This window comes from Hypanus sabinus, chromosome 28 (genome assembly GCF_030144855.1).
Source record: "Hypanus sabinus isolate sHypSab1 chromosome 28, sHypSab1.hap1, whole genome shotgun sequence".
Taxonomy (NCBI): Eukaryota; Metazoa; Chordata; class Chondrichthyes; order Myliobatiformes; family Dasyatidae; genus Hypanus; species Hypanus sabinus.
In genome coordinates this window covers 6,536,639-6,562,181 of record NC_082733.1, presented here as the reverse complement: position 1 = coordinate 6,562,181, position 25,543 = coordinate 6,536,639, and the positions used below count along the sequence as shown (strand labels likewise).

Genomic DNA, 25,543 nt, shown 5'->3' with positions numbered 1-25,543 from the left:
GTTGATGGAGAAGATCCTGTGAGGCAAAATTTATGAACATTTGGAGAGGTATAATATGATTAGGAATAGTCAGGACGGCTTTGTCAAGAGCAGGTTGTACCTTACAAGCCTGATTGAATCTGTTTTGGGACCCCTACTCTTTGTGATTTTTATAAATGACCTGAATGACAAAGTGGAGGGATGGGTTAGTAAGTTTGCTGATGATACAAAGGTTGGAGGTGTTATGCATAGTGTGGAGAGCTGTCAAAGGTTACAGTGGGACATTGATAGGATGCAAAACTGGGCTGAGAAGTGGCAGATGGAGTTCAACCCAGATAAGGTCCTGTTCACCCTGTACACATCAGACTTCCAATATAACTCGGAGTCCTGCCATGTGCAGAAGTTCGCTGATGACACGGCCATAGTGGGGTGTATCAGGAATGGTCAGGAGGAAGAGTATAGGAAACTGATACAGGACTTTGTGATATGGTGCAACTCAAACTACCTGTGTCTCAATATCACCAAGACCAAGGAGATGGTGGTGGACTTTAGGAGACCTAGGCCTCATATGGAGCCAGTGATCATTAATGGAGAATGTGTGGAGCAGGTTAAGACCTACAAGTATCTGGGAGTGCAGTTAGACGAGAAGCTAGACTGGAGTGCCAACACAGATGCCCTGTGTAGGAAAGCACAGAGTCGACTGTACTTCCTCAGAAGGCTGGCGTCATTCAATGTTTGTAGTGAGATGCTGAAGATGTTCTATCGGTCAGTTGTGGAGAGCGCCCTCTTCTTTGTGGTGGCGTGCTGGGGAGGCAGCATTAAGAAGAGGGACGCCTCACGTTTTAATAAGCTGGTAAGGAAGGTGGGCTCTGTCGTGGGCACAGAACTGGAGAGTATGACATCGGTGGCAGAGCGGAGGGCGCTGAGTAGGCTACGGTCAATCATGGAAAACCCTGAACATCCTCTGCACAGCACCATCCAGAGACAGAGAAGCAGCTTCAGCGGCAGATTGCTGTCAATGCAATGCTCCTCAGACAGGAGACATTACTCCCCTTTCGGCTCTACAATTCAACCACCAGGGGCAAGACATGTTAAAGTGCCGGGGCTAGGACTGAGCTTAAGTTACCACTCGATGCACTTTAGTAAACTATTTAAGAACTTTTTAAAAGCTATTTATTAATGCTTTTTGGGAGGGTGATTTTAGATGCATATCATATTTATACTGAGTTAAATACTGTATGTAATTAGTTTTGCTACAATAAGTGTATGGGACACTGGAAAAATGTTGAATTTCCCTTTGGGGATGAATAAAGTATCTATCTATCTATCTAAGTGGTTCATTTTGGTAGGTCAAATATGATGGCAGAATATAGTATTAATGGTAAGGCTCTTGGCAGTGTGGAGGATCAGAGGGATCTTGGGGTCTGAGTCCATAGGACACTCAAAGCAGCTGCGTAGGTTGACTCAGTGTTTAAGAAGGCATATGGTGTATTGGCCTTCATCAATCGTGGAATTGAATTTAGGAGCCGAGAGGTAATGTTGCAGCTATACAGGGACCCTGGTCAGACCCCACTTGGAGTACTGTGCTCAGTTCTGGTTGCCTCACTACAGGAAGGATGTGGAAGCCTTAGAAAGGGTGCAGGGGAGATTTACAAGGATGTTGCCTGGATTGGGGAGCATGTCTTAGGCTGAGTGAACTCGGCCTTTTCTCTTTGGAGTGACAGAGGATGAGAGGTGACCTGACAGAGGTGTATAAGATGATGAGAGACACTGATCGTGTGGATAGTCAGAGGCTTTTCCCCAGAGCTGAAATGGTTGCCACAAGAGGACACAGGTTTAAGGTGCTGGGGAGTAGGTACAGAGGAGATGTCAGGGGTAAGTTTTTTACTCAGAGATTGTTGAGTGCGTGGAATGGGCTGCTGGCAAAGGTGGTGGAGGCCGATACGATAGGGTCTTTTAAGAGACTTTTGGATAGGTACATGGAGCTTAGAAAAATTGAGAGCTATAGGTAAGCCTAGTAATTTCTAAGGTAGGGACGTTTTCAGCACAAACTTGTGGGCAGAAGGGACTGTATTGTGCTGTAGGTTTTCTATATTTCTATGAAATCCTGTAAATTCAAAGGGAATGTGGGATACAGGGTGCTGGCAACTTTTGAGGGAATGTGGAAAAGTTTAAAATGAGTTTGGGAGTGTGGATTATTGGAGTTTTACTGTGTGTGGTTGCATTGGAGAATCTTTGACACTCACTCTTCCTGAGCTCACTCCTCAAGTATCTCCCCATGCTCCCCTTCCAATTTCTCATAAGAGTTTGAGAAGCAGAAGCTGGAAGATGTCATTCACACTTGGCGCTAACTTCGACTGGCAGTAAGATCGTAGATGACCTTTAACCTTGGTATCACTTTTCTGCAATGACACCACGTCCCTCATTCCATTACTATCCAAATATGTAATTCACATGCCACCTTCAGCATCAACGTCCAAGCACGCAGCATGCATGCGTGCGCTGACCACAAACACTTCACCATAATGCACCTCTTCCTCTTCCTCCCTCAGTGGCAATATCCAGCTCCCCAATTCATTCCCTCCACACTATCACCATCATAAACTTCAGGTCCATTGGAAGCCAATATTTACTTATTCATCCCTGGACGGTGCCTGCTGAGACCAGCAAGAGCACATACATCATTCAACCTCTGCCAGTGTATACACTGTCCGCCACACCATCGTCCACACTGACCACCCACCCACTCATCATCGTCCGCACTGACCGCCCACCCCACCCGTCATCGTCCACATTGATCGTCCACCCCACCTCACCTGTCATCGTCCACACTGACCGCCCACCCACTCGTCATCGTCTGCACTGACCGCCCACCCCACCCCACCCGTCATCGTCCACACTGACCATCCACCCCACCCCACCCGTCATAGTCCTGACTGACCGCCCACCCACCCATCATCGTCTGCACTGACCGTCCACCCCACCCGTCATCGTCCGCATTGACCGCCCACCCACTCGTCATCGTCCACACTGACCATCCACCCCACCCGTCATCGTCCACACTGATCGTCCACCCCACCTCACCCGTCATCGTCCACACTGACCGCCCACCCACTCGTCATCGTCTGCACTGACCGCCCACCCCACCCGTCATCGTCCGCACTGACCATCCACCCCACCCCACCCGTCATAGTCCTGACTGACTGCCCACCCACCCATCATCGTCTGCACTGACCGTCCACCCCACCTGTCATCGTCTGCACTGACCGCCCACCCCACCCGTCATCGTCTGCACTGACCGCCCACCCACTCATCATCGTCTACACTGACCGCCCACCTCACTCGTCATCATCCACACTGACCATCCACCCCACCCGTCATCATCCACACTGACCATCCACCCCACCTGTCATCATCCACACTGACCATCCACCCCACCCGTCATCATCCACACTGACCATCCACCCCACCCGTCATCATCCACACTGACCATCCACCCCACCCCACCCATCATAGTCCTGACTGACCGCCCACCCACCCATCATCGTCTGCACTGACCGTCCACCCCACCCGTCATCGTCCGCATTGACCGCCCACCCACTCGTCATAGTCCACACTGACCATCCACCCACCCCACCCGTCATCATCTGCACTGACCGTCCACCCACCCCAGCACTATCCACACCCCCTCCCCTGACGAGTGTGTGCACTGCCTTCCCACGATAGGATGTGCACCGTTTGTGTCCCTCTGCTGTGTTTACTGTGTGCACTACTCCTGTCCACCAGTGCAATATACCTCCTCCTCCCCCACCACTGACACACCATTCCAAACCAGATAGTTTAACTGGTTTAACACCCCAAACCAGATTCTTTAGGTATGTGAATAGCAAAAAAAAATAGTTAAGACCAAAATTGGGCCATTGAAGACAGAAACGGGTGAATTTATTATGGGGAACAAGGAAATGGCAGACGAGTTGAACAGGTACTTTGGATCTGTCTTCACTAGGGAAGACACAAATAATCTCCCAGATGTAATAGTGGCCAAAGGAACTAGGGTAAAGGATAAACTGAAGGAAATTTATATTAGGCAAGAAACGGTGTTGGATAGACTGTTGAGTCTGAAGGCTGATTAGTCCCTGGGACCTGATGGTCTGCATCCCAGGGTACTTAAAGAGGTGGCTCTAGAAATCATGGACACATTGGTAATCATTTTCCAATGTTCTATAGATTCAGGAACAGTTCCTGCTGATTGGAGGGTGGCTAATGTTGTCCCACTTTTCAAGAAAGGAGGGAGAGAGAAAACAGGGAATTATAGACCGGTTAGCTGGACGTCAGTGGTGGGAAAGATGCTGGAGTCAATTATAAAAGAGGAAATTATGACACTTTTGGATAGCAGTAGAAGGATCAGTCCGAGTCAGCATGGATTTATGAAGGGAAAATCATGCTTGACTAATCTTCTGGAGTTTTTTGAGGATGTAACTATGAAAATGGACAGGGGAGAGCCAGTGGATGTAGTGTACCTGGACTTCCAGAAAGCTTTTGATAAAGTCCCACATAGGAGATTAGTGGGCAAAATTAGGGCACATGGTATTGGGGGCAGAGTACTGACATGGATTGAAAATTGGCTGGCTGACAGGAAACAAAGAGTAGTGATTAACGAGTCCTTTTCGGAATGGCAGGCTGTAACCAGTGGGGTACCGCAAGGTTCAGTGTTGGGACCACAGCTGTTTACAATATACATTAATGATTTAGATGAAGGGATTAAAAGTAACATTAGCAAATTTGCTGATGACACAAAGCTGGGTGGCAGTGTGAAATGTCAGGAGGATGTTATGAGAATGCAGGGTGACTTGGACAGGTTGGGTGAGTGGGCAAATGTATGGCAGATGCAGTTTAATGTGGATAAATGTGAGGTTATCCACTTTGGTGGCAAGAACAGGAAGGCAGATTACTATCTAAATGGAGTCAAATTAGGAAAAGGGGAAGTACAACAAGATCTAGGTGTTCTTGTACATCAGTCAATGAAAGCAAGCACACAGGTACAGCAGGCAGTGAAGAAAGCTAATGGCATGCTAGCTTTTATAACAAGAGGAATTGAGTATAGGAGTAAAGAGGTTCTTCTGCAGCTGTACAGGGCCCTGGAGAGACCCCACCTGGAGTATTGTGTGCAGTTTTGTTCTCCAAATTAGAGGAAGGACATTCTTGCTATTGAGGGAGTGCAGCGTAGGTTCACAAGGTTAATTCCTGGAAAGGTGGGACTGTCATATGTTGAAAGATTGGAGCAACTGGGCTTGTATACACTGGAATTTAGAAGGATGATAGGGGATCTGATTGAAACATATATGATTATTAAGGGATTGGACACACTGGAGGCAGGAAGCATGTTCCTGCTGATGGGCGAGTCTAGAACTAGAGGCCACAGTTTAAGAATAAGGGGTAGGCCATTTAGAACAGAGATGCAGAAAAAGCTTTTCACCCAGAGAGTGGTGGATATGTGGAATGCTCTGCCCCAGAAGGCAGTGGAGGCCAAGTCTCTGGATGCTTTCAAAACAGAGTTAGATAGAGCTCTTATAGATAGTGGGGTCAAGGGATATGGGGAGAGGGCAGGAACGGGGTACTGATTGTGGATGATCAGCCATGATCACAGTGGATGGCTGTGCTGGCTAGAAGGGCTGAATGGCCTACTCCTGCACCTACTGTCTATTGTTTGTGCACAGTGTCTACGTGCTGGCCAGTGGACTCACCGTAGAACATTACAGCACAGTTATTTCAGCCCACGGCCTTTTAACCCACTCTAATATCAAACTGACCGTTCCCTCCCACATGGCTCCATTTTTCTATCATCCATGTTCCCTAATGTATCTGCCTCTCCCAGCACCCTGGGCAGGCCATTCTACGCACCCACACTCTCTGTAAAAAGAACTTACCTCTGACATCCCCTTCCCTCTAGTTTCCTCCAATCACCTTCAAATTATGCCCCCTTGTATTAGCCATTTCCCCCCTGGGAAAAAGCCTCTGGCTTACCACTTGATCAATGCCTCAAGTCACGGCTCAAAGAGAGAAACCATAGCCCACTCAATCTATCCTTGTAAGACATGTTGTCTAATCCAAGCAGCATCCTGGTAAACCTCTCTGCACCCTCTCGAAGGCTTCTACGTCCTTCTTATAATGAGGCAACCAGAACTGAACACAATATTGCAAGTTTGGTCTAACCAGAGTTTTACAGAGCTACAAGTTGCTCTTGAACAGAACCCCCGCATAATGAAGGCCAACACACCACAGCCTACTTAACAACTCTATCAACCTTCACCACAACTTTGAGGAATCTCTGGTTGTGGACTCCCAAGATTTTTTTTGTTCCTCCACACTGTCAAGAATGCTGCTATTAATCTGTATTCTGCCTTCAAGTTCGACCTTCCACAACGTACCACTTCCCATTTTTCCGGATTGAGCTCCATCTGCCACTTCTCAGCCCAGCAGCAAACTATAAACAGTCCTCCACACTGCGCACAACTCCACCAATCTATTCGTAATCTGCAATTAACCACTGAACTACCGGATTGTTATAAAACCCACCTGAATCATTAATAACCAGACCCAGCCTAATCTAAATGTGGTTCTGCCCCAACAGTGGGCTTGGCTTTCTTCTGTCTGGGCCATGTAGAGGAGGGCAGTGTGTGCACTCGCGGGGGGAGCACGGTCGGCTCACTGGCAGGGGGTGTATAATGCGTATAGTGCATGCACTGCCACACACTGTCCGCAGAGATCTGCTCCACGACCCCCTGATCTCCGTGATTTTTATAAACAACTTGGATGAGGAAGTGGAAGGGTACGAAGTTTGCAGATTACGAATTGTTGAATTAACTTCCGAGCTGCCATGATGGGATTCGAAGTTATGTTGCTGTATCACTGGTTCAGACCTCTCGCAGCAGATTCTGTACCCGCCCTCACGTAACCCTTACCCTGCCAGATAACTAGCAACGTTCTGCTGGCCGTCCTCTGCCAGCATTCTCAAGCTTGTGTCCAGCTCCCTCCGTGACCTCTCCAGAATCACTCTTGCCAAAATAAACCCTGAACAAGTGGATTGAACTAACCGTTTCTGCTTTCCCTTTACTTTTGACTTCATCTTTTACTGAGGTGTTTTTCTCATCAGCATGCAGTGTCAGTCGTACTCTTCGGATGTTGCCCTGAGGAGCAGAGAAGCCAAGTATATATCACCAAGAAACAAACTTTTTAAAGGTCCAAGCAATCACACGTTTCGCACAAGTTATCCATATTAATTACTGTCACACATTGTTAAAGAGGTAAGTGACTTGCCTTCTTGAGAGGCTCTGATGCCTCTGAAATAGTGCATGTTGTTGCCGATTTAAACTGCGGCATTCTTCCTGTGAGTATATTTAACCCAAAACGTTGATCTCCAAAGTTAAGTCCACAGCACGGCAGAAACTCTCTTTACCAGAAGCTTGCTTCTCCGAATCTGTCTGCAGTCTCCATTTGGTCCGTAAGTAACTTAAACAGTTTTAGAGGTTTGACCTTAGTTCACTGATGTACAATCCAGTCAGCCCGAAGACCGCGCAGGGCAGCTTGTCGTCTGCACTGTTCCATCACAACATACACAAACATCTTCACAGAAAGTCACCTGTTTCCACCCTGACCAGTACGTTCCTTAGCAACACCTCAGGTATGACATATCTAGGACCAGGTCCTCACCCAACTTGTCAAACTACATTTCACCTGTTCCAGCCCTTCCTCATTAAAATAGTTTATGTGGGTGTATCCCTGCTCCACCTTTATCAGAATCAGCCAGGCGTGGCCGCTTGTCATCGACAGCCAGAAGAAAAGCCATTTGATTTTGTTCATCTTGATTACCCCGAGCACTCTGCCAGATTTGTCTCAGATTCCAAGCATTTACTTGATGTTAATTGTACCGCCCTCCTTCATTTTTGCAGCTATTTCTTTATCGTAAGACTGCACAGGGCAGAAACACAAACCACAAGCCTTGCCTCAAGGGCACTCCTAGTCATTTGTTTAACTGATTGTTGGCACCTGCGAGACTCAGTAACCCTTTCAAAACCAGAGGCACGGAGAATGCAACACTGATAACTGACCCATTTGTCAGGAGAGTCTGTTCTTTATACTGCCAGCTTCAGACACAAAACCTGCCTCCAGAGTTCACACACCCGAGGTCAGAGTTGAAACCCCACCACTCCAGATGTGGAATTTAACTTCAGTTAATCACCTGAAATTTGGGGGGTGGGAACAGCTGGTTTAGTGATTGTCTCCATAGACAACCAATAGTTTGCTCGAAACGCCCATCTGATGCAGTAACTTCCTTCAGAGTGGAAATCATTCAGTCTGACATCCTGACATGTGACTCCAGACACACACCGTGTCGTCGGCTCTTCAACACTGTCCGAAATGACAGCCCAATCAGCATTGACCTCAGCAACTCGGGGGACGGAGAGATACAGGAACAGGAAGAGAGAGGGGATGGAGAGATACAGACAAGAACAGACAGGGGAAGGAGAGATACAGACACTGGAACAGACAAGGGATGGAGAAATACAGACAGGAACGGAGAGGGGATGGAGAGATACAGGAACAGGAATAGAGAGGGGATGAAGGGATACAGACACAGCAACAGACAGGGGATGGAGAGATACAGACACAGGAACACAAAGGAGATGGAGAGATACAGACAAGAACAGACAGGGGAAGGAGAGATACAGACACTGGAACAGACAAGGGATGGAGAAATACAGACAGGAACGGAGAGGGGATGGAGAGATACAGGAACAGGAATAGAGAGGGGATGGAGGGATACAGGCACAGCAACAGACAGGGGATGGAGAGATACAGACACAGGAACACAAAGGAGATGGAGAGATGCAGACAGGAACAGACGGGGTGGAAAGATACAGACAGGAGCAGACATTGGATGGAGAGATATAGTCACAGGAACAGACATGGGATGGAGAGATACAGACAGGAACAGAGAGGGGATGGAGAGAAACAGGAACAGGAATAGAGAGGGGATGGAGGGATACAGACACTGCAACAGACAGGGGATGGAGAGATACAGACAGGAACAGAGAGGGGATGGAGAGATACAGACACAGCAACAGACAGGGGATGGAGAGCTACAGACAGGAACAGAGAGGGGATGGAGAGAAACAGGAACAGGAATAGAGAGGGGATGGAGGGATACAGACACTGCAAAAGACAGGGGATGGAGAGATAAAGACACAGGAACAGACAGGGGATGGAAAGAAACAGACACAGGAACAGACAGGGGACGGAGAGATTCAGACAGGAACAGACAGAGGAAGGAGAGATACAGACAGGAACAGAGAGGGGATGGAGAGATACAGACACAGGAACAGACAGGGGATGGAGAGATACAGACAGGAACAGAGAGGGGATGGAGAGATACAGACACAGGAACAGACAGGGGATGGAGAGATACAGACAGGAACAGACAAGGGATGAAGAGATACAGACAAAGGAGCAGACATGGGATGGTGAGATACAGACACAGGAACAGTAAGGGGACGGAGAGATACAGCCACAGGAACAGAGAGGGGATGGAGAGATACAGACACAGGAACAGACAGGGGATGGAGAGATACAGACAGGAACGTAGAGGGGATGGAGAGATACAGACAGGAACATAGAGGGGATGGAGAGATACAGGAACAGGAATAGAGAGGGGTTGGAGGTATACAGACACAGGAACACGAAGGAGATGCAGGGATACAAACTGGAACAGACAGCGGATGCAGAGATACAGACACAGGAAGAGACGGGATGGAGAGATACAGACACAGGAAGAGACGGGATGGAGAGATACAGACACAGGAACAGACAGGGGATGGAGAGATGCAGACGTAAGAACAGACAAGGGGTGGAGAGATATACACAGGTATAGAAAGGGGATGGGGAGATACAGACACAAGAACAGACAGGGGGTGGAGAGATATACACAGGTATAGACAGGGGATGGAGAGATACAGATAGAGGAACCCACGTGGATGGAGAGATACAGACAGGAACAGTCAGGGGACAGAGAGATACAGATACAGACACAGGAACAGAGAGGGGATGGAGAGATACAGACACAGGAACTGACAGAGGATGGAGAGATTAGGACACAGGAACAGACAGAGGATGGAGAGTTACAGACAGGAACAGACAGGGGATGGAGAGATATAAACAGGAACAGACAAGGGATGGATAGATACAGTCACAGGAACAGGCAGGGGATGGAGAGATACAGTCACAGTAATAGACAGGAGATGCAGAGATACAAACAGGAACAGACAGGGGATGGAGAGATACAGACAGGAACAGAGAGGGGATGGAGAGATACTGACACAGGAACAGATGGGATGGAGAGATACAGACAGGAACAGAGAGGGGATGGAGAGATACAGGAACAGGAATAGAGAGGGGATAGAGGGATACAGACACAGCAACAGACAGGGGATGGAGAGATACAGACAGCGGAAGGAGAGATACCGACAGGAACAGACAGAGGAAGGAGAGATACTGACACAGGAACAGACAGGGGATGGAGAGATACAGACAGGAACAGAGAGGGGATGGAGAGATACAGGAACAGGAATAGAGAGGGGATAGAGGGATACAGACTCGGGAACTGAGAGGGGATGGAGAGAATCAGAAACAGGAACAGAGGGGATGGAGAGATACAGATAGGAACGGAGAGGGGATGGAGAGAATCAGAAACAGGAACAGACAGGGGATGGAGAAATACAGATAGAGGAACCAAGGGGGTGGAGAAATACAGACAGGGGATGGAGAGATACAGATAGAGGAACCCAAGGGGGTGGAGAAATACAGACAGGGGATGGAGAGATACAGACAGGAACGGAGAGGGGATGGAGAGATACAGACAGGAACAGAGAGGGGATGGAGAGATACAGACAGGAACAGAGAGGGGATGGAGAGATACAGACAGGGGATGGAGAGATACAGATAGAGGAACCCAAGGGGGTGGAGAAATACAGACAGGGGATGGAGAGATACAGACAGGAACGGAGAGGGGATGGAGAGATACAGACAGGAACAGAGAGGGGATGGAGAGATACAGACAGGAACAGAGAGGGGATGGAGAGATACAGACACAGGAACAGATGGGATGGAGCGATACAGACACAGGAACAGAGGAGATGGAGAGATACAGACACAGCAACGGACAGGGGATGGAGAGATACAGACACAAGAACGGACAGGGGTTGGAGAGATATACACAGGTAACGACACGGGATGGAGAGATACAGATAGAGGAACCCAAGGGGGTGGAGAAATACAGACAGGAAGAGACAGGCAAAGGAGAGATACAGACACAAGAACAGACGGGGTGGAGAGATTCAGTCAGGAACAGGCAAGGGATGCAGAAATACAGACACAGGAGCAAAGAGGGGATGGAAAGATACTGGTACAGGAACAGACAGTGGATAGAGGGATACAGACAGGAACAGACAGTAGATAGAGAGATTAGAACACAGGAACTGACAGGGGATGGAGAGATACCGTCACAGGTACAGCAACTTAGACAAGGTTAGTTTGCTATCATGACTGGAACAGACACTGTGAGCCTTAGGGTTGTTTCTGTACTGTTCCGTGATCTGTGTGATATGAGAAGTGCGTCCAGCACTTTTTGTTCTTGTTTTAAATTATGAAAGTGTCTGCAAGGGAACTTTAGGAGCAGGAGGTTCTCTGGTAACTGCCAGGCCTTGAAGCCATCTTTGAATGGAAGGCGTGCCTTCATGATTTCTTAAGCTGCGTCTTCACCTCTCTGCAGTCATGGCCGGTGAAGTGTTTTACAAGCTATGCTGTATCTGGATTGAATGATTTTTATGGGTCATCAGTCAACATTCATAAGTGTCGAAGTGGGCTTGCCGTATTTATTTAACCTCCTAAGAAAGTAGTGGCATTGGGAATTTATCTGGGCCATGGCATCTATCTAGGTGGACCAGGACAGGACAGGGCCGATGTTTACTCTGAGGTAAATTAAAAACACCACTCACTCCCTGTAGTCAATAACTAGCTATTTTGTTTTGCTGACCTTGATGGAGAAGTTGCTGTCATGATACCCTGCAGCACAGCTCTCTGTCTCCTTCCTGCAATGCAATTCATTGTTATTGTGATTTGGCCCATCATCTCCAAGCTTGTAGATAGAATTAAAGCAGAATCTGGCCACACAGTCGTGAGTGTGCGGTGAATAGAGTAGGGTGCAAGGACACATCCTTGTGGGACAACAGTGTTTAAAATAATCATGCTGATGGTGTTTCTGCTGTTACTTCCGTAGCCCCCTCCTTTGTGAGAATCGCCAGATCACTGTTGGGTTGAGTCAAAAGGGGGACCCAAGACATGAGGGGGAGACGTGCAGGATGTGACGTTTCTCCCCCCCATAGCGATGTAAAGACATGGCCATTATCTCTTGGAGACAGATTTGTGGATTGAGATGCTCTGCTACGTGAATGCCCTCGGGCAAAGTGGGCTGGTTGAGGGAGAGATTGCATCACCCCCAACCTGATTGACATCTATGACCCTGCGAGTCAGAATAAAAGAGGGGCTGTAGGAACAACCCCTCAGACGCACCAGAAGAAACGTTAAGTGACCACATAACAGCAGACGGTCATTGGAAACCAAGCCACGTGCGTTCAATTCCATGGCTGGAATTGGTGGCTGAAACCACGGAAAACGGCTTTTTAGCTAAGAACGGGAAAACCCGCTCCCCTGACTCAACGGATCGGCATCATAAAAGACTTGGGCAAGTTTAAACCCAACAACGCTGCAGCTTGAACGAACTGATAGTGACTTATCTTTCCATCGGACAATACAGTAACCCCGAGACAACGATAGAGCTATTTCTTATCGGTTATTATTATACCTGCGCTTAGATTTAGTACTGACGACGTATATTATCTGTATGTTTGCATTAATCTTCTTTTTTGTGCCCTTTGTCAATGAATACTTTTAAAAATAGTACCATCAGACTTCAACGGACCTCTCTATCTTTGCTGGTAAGTGATCCAGTTACGGGAATTTCATAACACTGCCTATCCTTACTGATTGTGGTCTGTCGGATAGGAAGTTACAAAGGGAGGTGTTGAGTCCCAGGTCTAGGAATTCAGAGATGAGTTTGCTTGTAATTATAATATTGAAGGCAGAAAGCTGGATTCCACAAACAAGAGAAAACCTACAGATGTTTAAAATCCAAAGCAACTCGCACAAAATGCTGGAGGAACTCAGCAGGCCAGGTAACATCCTTGGAAAAGAGTAAACACTTGGTGTTTTGGGCCTTCATCTTTCATCAGGACTGGAAAGGAAGAGAATATGTCAAGACTAAGAAGGTGGGGGGAAGGGGAGGAGGAAGTACAAGGTGGCAGGCTGGGAGAAACTGGGAGTGGGGGAGGGAGTGAAGTATAGAGCTGGGAAGTTGATTGGTGAAAGAGTTACAGGGCTGGAGAAGGGGGAATCTGATAGGAGAGGGCAGAAGGTCATGGGAAAAAGCAAAGGGGAAGGAGCATCAGAGGGAAGTGATGGGTAGTTAAGGAGATAAGGTGAGAGGGCAAAACAGGAATGGGGAACAGTGAAGGGTGGAGTTACTGGAAGTTCAAGAAATCGATGTTCATGTCGTCAGATTGGAAGCTACCCAAACAGAATGTGTTGCTCCTCCATCCTGAGTGGGGCCTCATCCTGGCGGTAGAGAAGGCATGTTGAGATGGGAATGGAAAGTGGGATTGAAACGGGTGGCTTCCAGGAGATCCTGCTTTTTCTGGCTGGTGAAGCGTAGGTGCTCAGCAGAGCTGTTCCCCAATCCACATCAAGCCTTACCGATATACTGTAGAGAACCCCAACAGCTCACAGGTGAAGCGTCGCCTCACCTGGAAGGACTGTTTCGGGCCCTGAATGATAGAGAGGGTGGAGGTGTAGGGGCAAATGTAGCACTTGTTCCATTTGCAAAGATAAGTGCTAGAAGGGATATCAGTGGGGAAGGAACAGTGGACAAGGGAGTCGCATAGGGAGCGGTCCCTGTGGAAAGCAGAAAGCAGGGGGAGGGAAAGATGTGCTTGGTAGTGGGATCCTGCTGGAGATGGTGGAAGTTACAGAAAATTATGTGCTGGACATGGAGGCTAAGTGGAGTGTTAGGTGAGGACAAGATGAACCCTATCCCTGTGTGGTTAGGGTGAGGGCAGACGTGCAGAAGCAGAGTCGATGTCTGTCATTTGACTCTCGCTAGAGTTATACGTCATGGCAGCAGGCCCTATGGCTCAACTCATCTCTGCTAATTGAATTACCTACTTGAGCTGGTCCCATTTTACACATCATTTCCTACTTTCATACACTTTTAAATGTAATATGTATATCTACCTCTGTCACTTCCTCTGCCAGCTCATTCCATTCACCCACCACTCTGTGCCCTCAGTTCCCTTTTAAATTCTTCCTCTCACTGAAAGCTTTTGTCTTCTATTCTGGACCTGCCTATGTTGGAGAAACAACTGCGATGATTCCCCTTACCTACACCTTTCCCGAATGATGACGAGGCACAAAGGTTCTTCCAATTGACTTTAGCTGACCCTGCCATAATTTTATCTATCTTGGTTAAGTTTCCCCTTCAAACCTCATCTTTCCTAGTCCTTCCCCAAGGTTAGATTATGCAGTGCTAACTCCTTGGCTGTTGTGAATGCTTGTTGGTGTTTGGCAGACACTAAGATGCCCACCTGCCTTCACTGGTGGGTTGGGCTACGTTTCCCCGTAGTACTCACCTTGTGGCCACTCAGTCATTCACTGGGTGGAATTCCTCATCAAGTGTCTTGGTGCATTAACTGATTGTATCCAAGCAAGTGCTAGGAGAGAGGAGCTACTGCCTTCCTAACTATCCTCTCCCTTCTCACTACAGTCCCTCCTCACTCTCCCTTCATTCCTCTCCCTCACCACCACCCTCTCCAACTTCACTCCTGTGTTCTCACTCCCTCCTCACCATGCTCTTCCTTCTCACTAACTTCCTCCTTACCACAACCTCCAGCCTCTCCCCTCTCCCCCAGCTCAATTTCTATCTCCATTTCCCAATGCCAGTGGAACTCACTTTAACTCCTGCACCCTCTCCAGATGACCTGGTGATACAATGCCCCACTGTGATGAGCCAGTTCTCCTGTTACCAGCGGAGTGCCTGTTCCGGATCTGCAGTCAATCAGTGATCTGCAGAACGTTTACGACTTCCCCTCATGGCCATTTCTTCAACTCCAGCTGCCCACTCTCAGTTACCAGTCTGGTACAACACTGAACTGTGGGCCAGCAGACTTGGACTTCTTACCAGTCTAAACTGTTTCTACTCAAGTGCACACAATAGGTACCCAGTCCAACTATGGCCCTTCACTCTCACCTCAGTTCTGGATCAGCACTGGGATTGCCAAGGCATAGCAGGCTGTTAACTGGGATGTGTGCAGACAGGTACTCACAGGTCAGTATTAGGCCAAAGGGCCTGTTTCTGGGCTGTAAGTCTCCAGCAGAACAGAATCTCTTGAAAATGAGAGTTATAGATAACACCTTTCATGGATGTAAATAAAGATTGAGGATGTGGTTTCGTTGGTGCTAGGCGTTGGTCACGGAACAAGCAGAATGTGCACAGTCCTGTTAATCAGATTCACAAGTCATACAGCAAACATAAACAATTGGCTTCAGCATGGATTTTCTCTTTATTTGAAATGTGTCTTTAAAGATCACCTTGCCTCCCCATCCAGCCCAAAGATGAACTTCATTAGAGAAGTTGGATCTAGAACTCTGCCTTTGGCATCAAGTCCTGTTCATACCTTAAACCAGGCCATGTAACATTCCTAACCCCTCCCCAGATTAAAATTCACCTCAAGGTTTCAGTCAACTAAGTGTATATCTTGGGTCCAAATGCACCAATGTCTCAACTACTGGACAATAAGCCTCTTGCTTGTTTACATTTCTAGCCTCACCGTATCTTTTGGCATTACTTCCATCCACTCTTGTCCACGTGATTTAGCATTTTGGTTCCCACCACCTGCGATTTCAAGACATCCACAGAATTTGATTTACACAAAACCTATACAACACAGAGAAATATATAGTGCTTCTTGTGAATTGCCTGGATATTGCCATCAATACTGAAGGCAGACACAGACAGACATACTTTATTGATCCCGAGGGAAATTGGGTTTCGTTACAGTCGCACCAACAAGGAATAGTGTAGAACTATAGCAATATAAAACCATAAATAATTAAATAATAATAAGTAAATTATTACAAGTGGAAATAAGTCCAGGACCAGCCTATTGGCCTAGAAGAGACTAATATCTTGCACACAAGATGCAGAAAATAGACACCCTTCCTTTTTACATCAGATACTGTAGACCTCATTTGAGGCAATTCATAATTGTATAAGATACATAAAAAGGGATAGTCTGACACCAGGGGAATTTGTCAAAGATCATTTATCCTGTACGGCTGGATTACCTTCTTGTCCAAGGCACAACGATAATAGAGGTCTCCAACCTGCCCTGCCCTGCCCCAGAAAGGCTACAGATAGTCAGCATTTTCAACACCTCAATCAACTGATTGATGACATGCTGTGATCAAAATAAACTTCAGTATGTACACGGGCCAGAGATGCTGGGAGACAGAAGGTTGTGGGTTTGAGTAGAACACGTGGCCATTCATTAGTGTAACCAGATTCATTTCCTCTGTAGACATTTGGAAGTTAACCTGGTGCTTGTGAATTATATGACTAAGTAGAAGTGAAGGGTGTACTCTTAGGAGAGCCTGGAGCTGATTTCAAGAGATGTATCGACCAGGTGTTGCCAGGCTGCATAGACTGTTCACAGAACAGTGGTTCTGAAGCAGAAATGGAGAGTATTTAATTCAAACAAAAATGGTACAACTACATTGGCATTCAAGTAACTCATAATGTGACAAGTGGGCGCACGATCTCCTCTCACCCAAGTCATTGCAGATTCATCTGACTAAAAACTTGTGCAAAATACATCCGGGCTCCAGTGCAGTATCAAATAATGGCGTCTCTCTTGGAGATGCACACTACTTTCAGATAGGCACAAAAAATTCCATGGCAGTGTTTCAACTGAGAGCAGGATGCCCAGGCCTGAGTTTGTTTCACCCAACATTACTGACGTAGATTTTCTGTGAGAGCTTGCTGAGCAAAAGAAAAAAAACTAAGCATTAATCATAGTTTAACAGTCATGACATTTCAGAAATATTCCATTGTTTTGGGACAATAGCCAATAGGTGCAGGAGTAGTCCATTCAGCCCTTTGAGCTAGCACCACCATTCACTGTGATCATGGCTAATCATCCAATCAGTACCCAGTTCCTGCTGTCTCCCCATATCCCTTGACTCCATTCAATCAGTCAATCCTTAAAGGAATGTGAAAGGCATCATATAAATGTAAGTTTTCAAACATGTACGATAGAAACAACTGGAAGTAGTGTGTATCATCTCCAGCAGAGAAGCCATCGCTTGATATGGCACCATACCTTGACTGTACTGACCTCTATTGGAGGTCCAGTAGAGGGCAGCAAAAGCAAACATGAGCAAAAGATTCAGATTCATTTAGCATGTGTATATCGGAAATGCATCATTTGCATCAACAACAAACGCACCTATGTGTTGGGGGAAGCCCTCAAGTGTCGCCACTCATTCTGGTGCCAACATAGCAAACCCGCAATGCTCAACAACAGAACAAAATAAGACAACAGCAAAGCAAGACCCTTTCCTGTACGCACGCGCGCACACACACTCTGTCTATTTTATCATATCCTTCCAAGTAAGCAAAGCCTCATCCTCAATAATGAACTCCAGCATCTTACCAACCACCGAAGTCAGGCTAATTGGCCTCTAATTTCCTGTCATTTGCCTCCCTTTCTTCCTAAAGAGTGGAGTGACATTTGTAATTTTCCAGACTTCTGGAGCAATTCCAGAATCTCTTGATTCTTGAAAGATCATTACCGATGCTTTCACAATCTTGTCAGCTACCTCCTTCAGAACCCTGGACTGTAGTCCATCTGGTCCAAGTGACTCAAATGTCATCAGATCTTTCAGCTTCCCAAGCATCTTCGTAATGGCAACTAGTCTCACCTACTCCCTGTCACTCTTGAATCTCTGGCATACTGATGGTGTCTTCCACAGAGACGACTGATCCAAAATACTTATTAATTTCATCTGCCATTTCTTTGTCCCCCATTACTATCTTTCCCAGCATCACTTCCCTTTGCCCCTTCAGGCTCCTGACTCAGAAGTTAGAAGCTGGTGATTGCTGGTCTCCTCAGCACTCAGCACTAAGCATTACTGCACCGACTCTTCATTCTCCCTCCTCCCTGTCCCTAAACTCTAACCTGACACCTAACTCCCCATGCTGTCCCCAAATCATCCCTACACACCTAAAAATAAACCAAGTCTGAACCATGACATCAACGGTTCAACGCTGTCTTGACCCAAACATCAGCTCATGCCGCTAACCCTTCATTTACCGTATTTCATCTTTCTCTCTTTCACTGCAGTCCCTAAACGCCAGCCTGATCCTTAGCTCCCCACACTGTCTCCAAAAGCAACGTAACAAACCTAAAAAAACAATCAAGTCTGAGCCACAACATCAATAAACATCGAAGTTCAGTGCATCTTGACCGGAAACATCCAGTAAAGATGGTAAAAAGTAGCAAAATGAGATGTTATATGCAGGGAATTGCAAACTGTTTTCTCAATACAAGTTTAAGGAAGCATTTCAGCTCTGTACACAAATTAAGATGTACTGGAGGGAGACACACATATCTCTATACAGATTAAGCACCCCTTATCCAAAATACCCAACTCAGAAAACCTCCGAAATCCGAACTTCTTTTAGCGCTGACATCACGTCACAAATGGAAAATCCCACAAGGCGCTGTAAAGGATCCCAGGCAATGTGCAGGTCTCTGTGCACCACAGTTAGTCCTGAGAAGTTACCTCACATAGGTAATGTACAGAATTTAATGAAAAATGGCAAACCACTGCAAAAAGCAAAACAATTAATACCTCAAATGTGTTTTGAAAGAGTGGATTCAACAGCATTGGGGTGAATATATGCTGTTTAATGGTGTGCTGATCATGAAACAAGCAAAAAATCTATCATAATAAACTGAAAATTGTTATTCAGCAACACACACAAAATACTGGTGGAATGCAGCAGGCCAGGCAGCATCTATGGGAAGAAGCACTGTTGACATTTTGGGCCGAGAAATTATAGTAAGTATTATGGAAGCCGAGAATGGGATGTGGAATTAAAATGTGTGACCACTGGGAGATCTTGCTTTTTCTGGCGGATAGAGCGTAAGTATCTCATTACCTTTCTGATATGTCTATCCATGGCCTCCTCTACTGTCAAGATGAAGCCACACTCAGTTTGGAGGACAACACCTTATATACCGGCTGGGTAGCCTCCAACCTGATGGCATGAACATTGACTTCTCTAACTTCTGTTAATGCCCCTCTTCCCCTTCTTACCCCATCCCTTATTTATTCCCCCCCCTTTTTTCTCTCTCTGCCCCTCTCACAATCTCTCTTTGCCTGTTCTCCATCTCCCTCTAGTGCTCCCCTCCCCCTTTCTTTCTCCCTAGGCCTCCAGTTGCATGATCCTTTCCCTTCTCTGTATCCCTTTCGCCAATCACCTTTCCAGTTCTTAGCTTCACCCCTTCCCCCCGTCTTCTATCATTTCAGATTTCCCCCTCCCCCTCCTACTTTCAAAGCTCTGTCTTTTCCTTCAGTTAGTCCTGACGAAGGGTCTCGGCCTGAAACATCGACTATTCTTTTCCCTATAGATGCTGCCTGGCCTGCTGTGTTCCACCAGCATTTTGTGTGTGTTGCTTGGATTTCCAGCATTTGCAGACTTCCTCGTGTTTGCGTTTTCAAATTGATATTCAGCAGGCTGGTTGCAGACATTTAAGAAAAAGCTTTTTTTTTTAAAGAGTTTTTGAAGATTTGTGGTGATACAGCATTAGCAGCAGAGTAATTCATTGGCGAGTTTGCCAAGATCGTCTCTGACGAAAATCTAACATGCTGAACGGCTACATCGAAAAATATGTATGATGGCCAAGTATAAGACAGGCAGCTTACCAGTAGCACATAAATTCAAAGTAGGGAATGATGGTGATGCCAAACAGCCATTGACTGTCCACCCGGACAGCCGAGGTAGTGATAGCTTACATTTCTGATGGTTCAATGTACACATCATTGTTTCGTGCACAAAATTATTAAAAAATATTATATAAACTACCCTCAGGGTATATCAGCTGTACATTTAATGTAAATGGATTTTATGTTTAGACTTGGGTCCCATCCCCAAAGTATCACATTATATAGATGAAAATATTCCAAAATCTGAAACATTTCCAGTCCCAGGCATTTCGTATAAGGGGTGCTCAACCTGTAGTACAGTGTATTACCAAAAAACTATTATCTGTTCACAGTAACATTGCATTAGTGAATGTCAGTGAGCCGTTATATCAAGACAGAAACTAACCTCAGTGCAATACAGTAGAAACACAAAATACAGTATTCAAAACTTTAAAATTTTTAATCTTTTTTGGTGTAAGAATTAAAAAGACCAAAAACTATTTGAACAATTGAACACTTTCACTGTTAAAATACTGATACTTGACCAAGACCTGTTAAAACAAGTGACCTATAGAAGTTGTGCTGGTGAAGCTTTTTCAAGCAAATGTACTGGTCAGCAATCACCATTCAAGGAATGTGTTATATACTAATGAGCAGAAAAAATCTATAATGAAAACTATGATCATCATCGTTTTAAAATTTTATTTGCAGTAAATGGTCTTACAGCTTTATCTGCACAGAGGTAGCTTCAGAATTTAAAAACAATGGCCAATCCTAATGCCCAAAGGTCAAGTAAGTAGATTAAGCGACTTAAAATAAGACATTCAGCAGTGGTGGAGTTTAAGACATCCATGTATTCCAGTTACAATAAATCATGTTAAATGCTTGCAGATACTGTATATTACACTTTATTGATTGTCACTCAATGTGCATTTAATCGAGCTTCAATTATACATTACATAAGTAATTAAAAATCAGCTCAGCAAAACTTTTGTACAATACTTATAAAAGTTCATTGTTATCCAAACCAAAATGGCAAGTATTAAAATAATATTGTGTAACTTCCATATTTAATAAAATATTGAAAAGCAAAACTATTTTGCATACCTGGTTTTATCATTAAGAAACATAATATCAGCTCTAGTCCACATGTTATAAAATATTTAAACAATGGCATTTTTGATATTTTGTCAATATGTTATAGATAAAAAGAAATATTCAATGACAGACACCTTGTCATGAAAATTTAGAGGCACTATTTTTAAGGGACCTGCAATAGCAAAACTATTGTTGAAAATGTATGTAAATTTCCTCTAATTTTTGAATGAGATTAATTTTAATTACACATGGAAGAAAGTGAACATGCTATCAAACGTGCAGATATTGGATTCTATTTTTTTCTCCGATGCTTTTCCTCTCCACAAGACAATAACATCATGGAGCATCTATTGATGGCAAAGGTGCCTCATCTCCATTTATATTTTCTCCTGGTTTTGCGATTCAGCAACACAACCATTTCTCAGTCTGGCTAAAAAGTCTTTGGAAGGTTGGTCTGCAATTTCAGTTATGGCTAGGTCAGACACCAAATGTCACAAGGAAAGTTGAGGGAATGAAGTAGGGAGAGGGATTTTTTGAGGATGGGTGGTTAACACTCAGAATGTCACCAGTAGTGTTTGAACGGTGTTACCATACTGTCCCGTCATTCTCACCTCACTCCAGAACTCAGCGTCACAAACCACAGCATTACATCTGGATCAGAAACAAATGTGCCACCTTGCTGGAATTGGTGGGAGACAAAGAATATGACTGGGGGTATGTGGGGTAGAGAGGTGACAGAGAGGGGGATGCAAGGGAGGGGAGAGGGAGGGGGTAGAGAGAGGTAATAGAGACAGGTGCGGGGTGAGAGAGGTATCGGAGAGGGGGTGCAGGGTGAGAGAGGAGTGTCAGAGAAGGGTGCTGGGTGAGAAAGGGATAATGGAGAGGGGGTGCGGGATGAGAAGAAAGTGATGGAGAGGGGGTGTGGAGGAAGAGGTGATGGAGAGGAGAGTATGAGGGGAAAGAGGTGACAGAGAGCGTGGTACGAGGGGAGAGAGCTGACGGGGGAACGAGGGGAGAGAGTTGACAGAGGGGAAAACTAGGGGAGAGAGATGACGGGGGAACGAGGGGAGAGAGCTGACAGAGGGGGGAACGAGGGGAGAGAGTTGACAGAGGGGAGAACGAGGGGAGAGAGCTGACAGAGGGGGGAACGAGAGGAGAGAGATGATGGGGGAATGAGGGGAGAGAGCTGACAGAGGGGAAAACGAGGGGAGAGAGATGATGGGGGAATGAGGGGAGAGAGCTGACAGAGGGGAAAACGAGGGGAGAGAGATGACGGGAGAACGAGGGGAGAGAGCTGACAGAGGGGGGAACGAGAGGAGAGAGCTGACAGAGGGGGGAACGAGGGGAGAGAGATGACAGAGGGGGGAACGAGTGGAGAGAGCTGACTGGGGGAATGAGGGGACAGAGGTGACGGAGAGTGTGGTATGAGGGGAGAGAGGGGTACGGGGTAAGAGAGATGACTGAGAGGGTTGCATGATGGGAGGGTTGACGGAGAGAGGGGTATGGGGAGAGGGATGATGGAAAGAAGGATGCAGGGGGAAAGAGGAGACAGAAGGGTACGAGGAAGAGAGATGACAGCGAGGTATACAGGGGAGAGAGGTGATGGAGAGAGGGGTATGGGGAGAGAGAGATGACTGAGAGGCATACGGGGAAGAGGTGACAGGTCATATAGAGAGGGATATGAGGGGAGAGGTCAGAGAGGGATACGGAGGGGAATGTGGGAGGAGAGAGTTGACAGGGGGATATGAGGGAGAGATGACGGGGGATATGGGGGGAGAGGAGGATAGAGAGGGGTGTTTTGGGGAGAAGAGGTAATGAAGAAAGGGATATGAGGGAGCAAGGTGACGGAGAGGAGGCTTTCGGGGAGAAGAGAGGTGCCAGGGAGGGGGTTTTGCAGAGGAGAGGTGACGGAGAGGGACATGGAGTGGGAGAGGTGATGGAGAAGGGTGTTTTGAGGTGAATAAGTGACGAAGAGAGGGGTTTCAGGGAGAAGAGGTGACGGAGACATGGTCAGCATCCAAACAGGCAGGTTCCTTCACATGCCACACACTCAGGACACAAGAGTTCCTCATTTAGAAGACAGCTTGATTGTGTATCTGTAGAGAAGGTGTCAGTCATTGGTCTATAGGTGTAGGGTTTATACAGAGTCCGTGGCTGTATGGGAGGTGGAATTTGCTGAGATTTAATGGGTGTCGGTCGGGTACAGCTGCAGAACGGGGATGGAGAGGGTGGGGCACGGACAGTGTGATGTTGGTTTTTGGGACCAGCAGAGCCACCAGATGGGGACGGGACGATCTTACTGCAGCCATGTTTCCTGAAACAAAGGGAACTCAAAAACAGAGACCCTGTCAAACACACACGGTGTTCACCTGAGTTTCGGTAACTGGCTAACCTCTGAAACAGAACAGGTTATCTCCCCATCACCCTGCCTCCACTAGCACTGGGGGTGGGTGGGATCAATGTATGTTTCAAGTTGGGCATTTTAACTTTCCCTTCTATCCATGTTTTACTTTGTAGCTTGGGGATGGTTGGAGGAATTATTCAACATGACCAATAGAGTTTGGGACGTGCACTTTCAGTAAAATACCAGCCCATGACGAGTAAGCAGTTCAGGCACCACTGTCCCCAACATGATTCTATGGGCAGGGTCGCTCTCAATTTTAATCTGGTTATTGGGGATAAATTCTCTGCTAATTGTAAATCCTTCATTAATGTGGTAGGTAGTGAAAACCACACATGTACAGGCACATTCAGACAGTCGTGACCACCCACACCTACACACACACACATACCCACACACACACACCTACACACACCCAGAGGTGTAGAAATTGATGGTACCAGTGTACAACCAGCAACTAATACACTAGATTTGATTGTGGAACTAACTAAATCTGATTATTTTATTAAAGTGTCTCAGAACACAACCTAGCTGAGAAACTACAAGTATTATTGGCACTAGAGCAGTTTAAATTATAACAATAGGAAATCTCCATAGTTTAAATGTATTTACAATCTGCACACACATTAAAATCTATTTGCTTTTTTTTCCCAAAGTTTAAGATTTTAACTTCTCTTCAAAATGAATGAACAGGAAAATATGGCCTTCAGGTCATTCTTCAAATGGCTCCAAATACCCAGTCCCAACATATTACCTACTGAGGCAGCAATGGTATACATCAAAGATACTTTCACACGTCAGACAGTATCATTAAGGGTTTCCATGTCACATCAGGTACAGTTAATTATCATTTCTTCAAAGATATATTAACTAACCCATTCCATTCCTTGTTCCTTTATCTCATGATGAAGCATCAGTCTGGGTGTGAACCTAGAGATTATCATTCTTTGATGGTCTGAAGTCTGTGTCATAGATACTGTCTTCATCTGTACTGTAATCATTTTCATAATCATTTAGGATCGAGGATGAAACCTTTGCCACTGAATTTTTACGTCTGTTCAATAAAATAGGTAGAATAATGCATTTTAGTATCCACTAATGAAATAATCTGTTTTTACTTTGAACAATACTGAACACTCACACTAAAAACAAGATACATTTTGTAGGGATTTTGTAAAATTAATTCAGTACAAAGTTGTAAAATTCTTGTCATATTAACTAACTGCAGATTAGAACCTGACTCAAGTCACTGTGACTAAGAGGCACAGGCATTTTTTGATGCAAAATCCCACAGATAGGTTAAGCTTGTAATCATCTTCAAAGGAGAAGATGGTAGTGCGAATGCCTTGTTTTCCACCTCTACCCACCAACCTGGCTGCATCACGGCCTGGTATGGAGACACCAATTCCTTTGAATGGAAAATCTGACAAAAGGTAGAAGGCAAACAGAATGTTGGCCTTCATTGCTAGAGGGATTGAATTCAAGAGCAGGGAGGTCATGCTGCAACTATACAGGGTACTGGTGAGGTCACACCTGGAGTACTGTGTGCAGTTCTGGTCTCCATACTCGAGGAAGGATACTCTGGCTTTACAGGCAGTGCAGAGGAGGTTCCAGGGATAAAAGGGTTAACCTCTGAGGAGAGATTGAGTCACCTGGGTCTATACTGAGCCTGTTGGTCCTGGCTTTTATGCTGCGGTCCCGTTTCCCGGAAGGTAGCAGCTGGAGCAGTTTGTGGTTGGGGTGACTCGGGTCCCCAATGATCCTTTGGGCCTTTTTACACACCTGTCTTTGTAAATGTCCTGAATCATGGGAAGTTCACATCCACAGATGCACTGGGCTGTCCACACCACCACACTCTGCAGAGTCCTGCAATTGAAGGAAGTACAGTTCCCATACCAGGCAGTGATGCAG

The 25,543-nt window shown here is 46.1% G+C and overlaps 2 protein-coding genes across 4 annotated transcripts in view; both read right to left on the bottom strand.

The window, feature by feature from the left end:
- The window catches only part of myzap (myocardial zonula adherens protein), a 105,053-nt gene extending 97,399 nt beyond the window's left edge, over positions 1–7,654 (bottom strand). Inside the window, exons 1-2 of the mRNA XM_059952556.1 lie at positions 7,297–7,654; positions 7,074–7,166 (exon numbers count right to left, since the gene is read on the bottom strand). Of these exons, the coding sequence (XP_059808539.1) occupies positions 7,074–7,166; positions 7,297–7,359 (156 nt within the window). The 5' untranslated portion in view covers positions 7,360–7,654. The remainder of the gene's footprint in view (positions 1–7,073; positions 7,167–7,296) is intronic.
- Positions 7,655–20,820: 13,166 nt separating this feature from the next.
- The window catches only part of cgnl1 (cingulin-like 1), a 220,783-nt gene continuing 216,060 nt past the window's right edge, over positions 20,821–25,543 (bottom strand). For all 3 annotated transcript variants that reach the window (XM_059952553.1, XM_059952551.1, XM_059952552.1), the window contains one exon: positions 20,821–24,686. In XM_059952553.1, the coding sequence (XP_059808536.1) occupies positions 24,563–24,686 (124 nt within the window). In that variant the 3' untranslated portion in view covers positions 20,821–24,562. The remainder of the gene's footprint in view (positions 24,687–25,543) is intronic.